The 4,187-nt window shown below is 30.2% G+C and overlaps 1 protein-coding gene across 1 annotated transcript; it reads right to left on the reverse strand.

The window, feature by feature from the left end:
* Positions 1–2,783: 2,783 nt before the first annotated feature.
* On the reverse strand, positions 2,784–3,929 carry LOC145012197 (cytochrome B5-like protein). The gene is made up of 5 exons (XM_078970982.1): positions 3,753–3,929; positions 3,598–3,635; positions 3,356–3,433; positions 3,136–3,227; positions 2,784–2,969 (listed from the first exon to the last, which is right to left on the reverse strand). The coding sequence occupies exons 1-5, from the start codon at positions 3,829–3,831 to the stop codon at positions 2,903–2,905; spliced, it is 354 nt and encodes a 117-aa protein (XP_078827108.1). The 5' UTR covers positions 3,832–3,929; the 3' UTR covers positions 2,784–2,902.
* Between the last annotated feature and the right edge of the window lie 258 nt (positions 3,930–4,187).

The following is a 4,187-nucleotide window of genomic DNA, read 5'->3' on the forward strand; positions in this document are numbered from 1 at the left end:
AATAATTTCAATTAACAATTAATATCTTAATTATCTTTATTTGATTTATCTTTGATTTCTTTGAGGATAATTACCAAAAATAATTAAAACAATTAATTAATTATCATATAAAGAAACTAAATATTTAATTAGTTGATAATTACCTTTAACTAGATCAATATAACACTTATATTTATCAAAAAAACGGATTCATATTGATCTAATTAGTTTATGGTAAGTTTGGATAAGATAAACACAAAGAAATCCTGAATCTGGCCTTTCCTGACGCTTGGACTCGCCGAGTACACAAATGGACTCGCCGAGTCAGGCCTACTCGCCGAGTCCACTTTGGAACTCGACGAGTCAGTGACTCAAAAACCAAAAAATCGAATTTTGCAGGTTTGTTTCAGTTATACAAGCAACAATTTGTAGAAAACCAATCTAGGCTCTGATACCACTGTTGGGTTTTAGCCATAAGAACTTTCCTATGTGCGCATGCAAAACCCTATTGCTTGGATCTAGGCTTTCTATCAAACATGCTTTTGAATCCAAGACTTCTAATGGCTAATTAGGTTAAACAATAACATTAATACATATCTAGAATCATACCTTTGAGTTCCTTGTTGATCTTCTTGTCTTGGAGCTTCTAGAGTCACAATTGTCACTCCTCTGATGGTTCACAAACACCAATAGCAAGCAAGATGATTTAGGAGAGAGGAGAGGGGATGGAATTCGGCCAGAGGTTCCTTTCTTTAGGTTCTTAAAGCTTGTACACAAATTCCACACCCCAAGGGCCTATTTATACCTTTAGACTCCTTAAGGGTTTCACCCTAAACCCTAATTGGATAATCTTCACTTAAGGCTATCCAAATCCATTCCATAGATATCCTTATGGACTATTTTGAGCTATCCTAAAGCTCTTAGAAACCGTCCAAAGTCCATCCTAATGGATTTATAGTCTAAAGTCTAACTATCAAACAATTGACAGTTTATACCCTCTTATTTAATTAATCTCTTTAAGTCACCAAATTAATACCAATTAATTTATGACTTATATTAATCAAATAGCTAAATATTATTCCTTATAATATTTACTCTCTCTTAACAAATCATCCTTCAAGTTGCTATGGTGAAGGCAACCCAAAAGGACCATGCACCACCGAATATAGTTATAGCTTTAGACACTATTCCAACAGTAACTACATATTCATGGAATGTCACAGATTTCGCATGCCAAACCAATGGTCATAATTCACATCAGTGAGAATGATTCATTTTTTTTTGTAAAACCAAAATCAAATTGGAAATTTTGATTTTTTATTTTAGAAAATGTCAAACCATTGGTTTTTTTATTTCGGTTTTGGTTTTTTGTTTTTTTTTAAATATATTTTCAGGGTTTTGTTTTTGTTTTTGTTTTTGTTTTTTGTTTTTTGTTTTTGTTTTGTTTTTTTGTTTTGTTTTTTTTTTTTTTTTTTTTAATTTAATAGATTTCTTAATCAACAAATGTTGCTACAATTTAATAAAAATAAATAATTTGCTAAAACATAATACAAGATGAGGTTTGTTCACATTTATTCATTGAACTTTTTAGAGGGTAACAAACTTTCGACTTTTGTCACATTTAGTCATTAAACTTTTTTTCGTTATCTATTTGTCATTGAACTATTGAAACTGTTCACATTTTACCCTTATGACCGGCTGTTGCCGGTCATAAGGGTAAAATGTGAACAGTTTCAATAGTTCAATGACAAATAGATAACGAAAAAAAGTTTAATGACTAAATGTGACAAAAATCGAAAGTTCGTTACTCTTTCAAGTCATTATCTCAAGTTGAAAAAGAGTCCACTTTGTGAACAATGTTTTATTTTTTAATTTATGAAAAAAGAAAGTATTTTAGACAAAATATGTACCCACATGTTTTACTTTAAAATTTAAAAATATGGTATTTCGTTTGTAACTTACTAACCGTTTAAAATTTAAATCAGATAAATCAAGAAAAAAAAATGAAGAATATCGTTGCATTAGTTGATAATAAATGAAAGATTGTTAAAATAAATTGGTACATGCTATAAAGTATTACTGAATAACACTTAACTCATATCAAGTCATGAAGTAATTGGCTATGGTTTACAATTTTACATATCTTGATTCTCAAATAAAATATGATTATATATTTCATTTTAAAATTCTTTATCGCATAATTTTAAATAAAAAAATATTATTACATAAGTATAAACCCAATCACTGAAACAACATACTTTTAACATACCACGATAACTCTTCATATCTTTTATCAGTTTAAGTTTATACATTACTTTATTGCAATTTATAGCTTTTAAGTCAAAGAATCACTTGAAGACATATTTGATAAACTAGAAAGAAAAAGAAGAAGAAGAAATATTCAATGTTGATCACAATATTCTACATTTTTTGAAGATTCAACAGTAAAGACGAATCAATATACAACATTAATGACTGAATATTAAATATTCTACATGTTTTCAAGATTGAACAACAAAAAATCTAAGAATTTATAATATTCCACTTTACAAGTTATGTTTGTAGTTTGTAAATACCCCTAAAAAAAGATTCCAGTTTATAATACTCCATAAAAAACCAAGAATTTATAATCTTTCATCTACAAAAACCATAAATGCCCTAATCCACATCACGTCATTATCGAAAGACGAAAATACCCCTCAAAGGATTCTCTAGTCCTGTCATGTAACACAAACACAACTATAGAAAACTACACATGAAAAAACACATGATTTTCAAATCAAGTTATTCAATTATCAATCTCCTGAAGATCAACACTAATGCAAATTAATCTAAATGTCTTCAAATGGATTACATATAAAGGAAAAAACTATCAGCTAAAATAGATTACTATCATTCTGCATGATCAACAATTTTAATATCATCACTTCTCTAACTCCCCAATGTAGAAGTCCTCAATCATATCAAATACTCGGGTTGCATGTTGTGGCCTGAATAAAATTTCATAAAAATAGTCTCAATCTGGGTTGCATAATATATCCAATTGCTCACATCAAATGACTATTTTTGGAAAGAAAATCAAGAACTCCTTATATCTAAATGGGCCCTATGCAGATTAATTCAAATAGCTGTTTTCTCAAATTCATAGAAATTTACCCAAAAAATCCTTCAGTTGAGTCATCACCAGCATGAGCCAAAATTGCATCACCACCAGGATGTTCCTCCACATAAGGGGTAACATCATATACCTATGGTAGATCAAGAATCATATATATGAGGAAAAAAGATTGAGGTTCTATATAAACTTTTTTAGGTTTCCCCTAATTTCATAGTGATGGAATGAAGTATTATTATAGGTTATATAACCTAACAGAACCTTCTCTTTGATGATGATCCAGCAATCTGTCCTTTTGTTATGCAAGGAAACCGCAGCCTTGTTGTATGATTTTAAAGTCTGCAATTAAAAAGTGTACAACATTATAATACTATTCATTAGGTACTTGTTTGTTTTGGAAATACAAATCTAGTGTTCTTTGAAATCCATAGCATCAATTTTGTCTGTATAACAAATACATGGTTGTTTCAAACATCAGAATTCTTATATGTTAAGGATAGTACCTTGATGTTAGTATCTGATTGAACTTTCTTGGTTTGATCTGCATTACAAAAATACCCGAAGATTAGAAATACATACAAATTTTGTGCATATTATTGAAAACTTCCGATTCGCTGGATTACACGAAAGAAATGTAAGATGAAATGAAAAGATTTACCGGATTTGATGAATCGAGGGGCTAGAAACAACAAACTCAACAGGAAGCCAATAATCAAAGTAACTACCATTAGCTCCATAGCTCCTCTACTTTGAGCCCTGGCTGCAGTAATGTAGTGTGTGTATGTGTATGTGTGTGTGTGAAGTAGAGAGAAATTGGGTGAATTGATGAAGAGATAGACTCGAGAGGGATCTACAAATGTTTCTAGATTCGCTCCCTAATTTCCCCAATTCAAAATCGTTGCAGCCAGGCGTTTTTATCGACTTCTGACTTGTTGACATTTTCGGTCCATCTACTAATCTATTTTTGACGTTTTTTGTTTTCTTATTTTTGTATTTAAAAATTTAGTCGGATTTGATTGGGTCAAAATCTAACTGAGATCGTTTGATAGTTGATAACTAGGTTATAATTGACTGGGTTAGAAACTGAATGGAT

Source organism: Lactuca saligna, chromosome 8 (assembly GCF_052625555.1).
Source record: "Lactuca saligna cultivar CGN05327 chromosome 8, ASM5262555v1, whole genome shotgun sequence".
NCBI classification, from domain to species: domain Eukaryota; kingdom Viridiplantae; phylum Streptophyta; class Magnoliopsida; order Asterales; family Asteraceae; genus Lactuca; species Lactuca saligna.

Coding starts and splice junctions, on each gene's coding strand:
- LOC145012197 (XM_078970982.1), bottom strand. CDS start 3,831: ATGGAGCTAATGGTAGTTACTTTGATTATTGGCTTCCTGTTGAGTTTG. Junction 3,636..3,752: donor CCCTCGATTCATCAAATCCG/GTAAATCTTTTC, acceptor TTTGTAATGCAG/ATCAAACCAAGAAAGTTCAA. Junction 2,970..3,135: donor TCAACTGAAGGATTTTTTGG/GTAAATTTCTAT, acceptor AATTTTATTCAG/GCCACAACATGCAACCCGAG.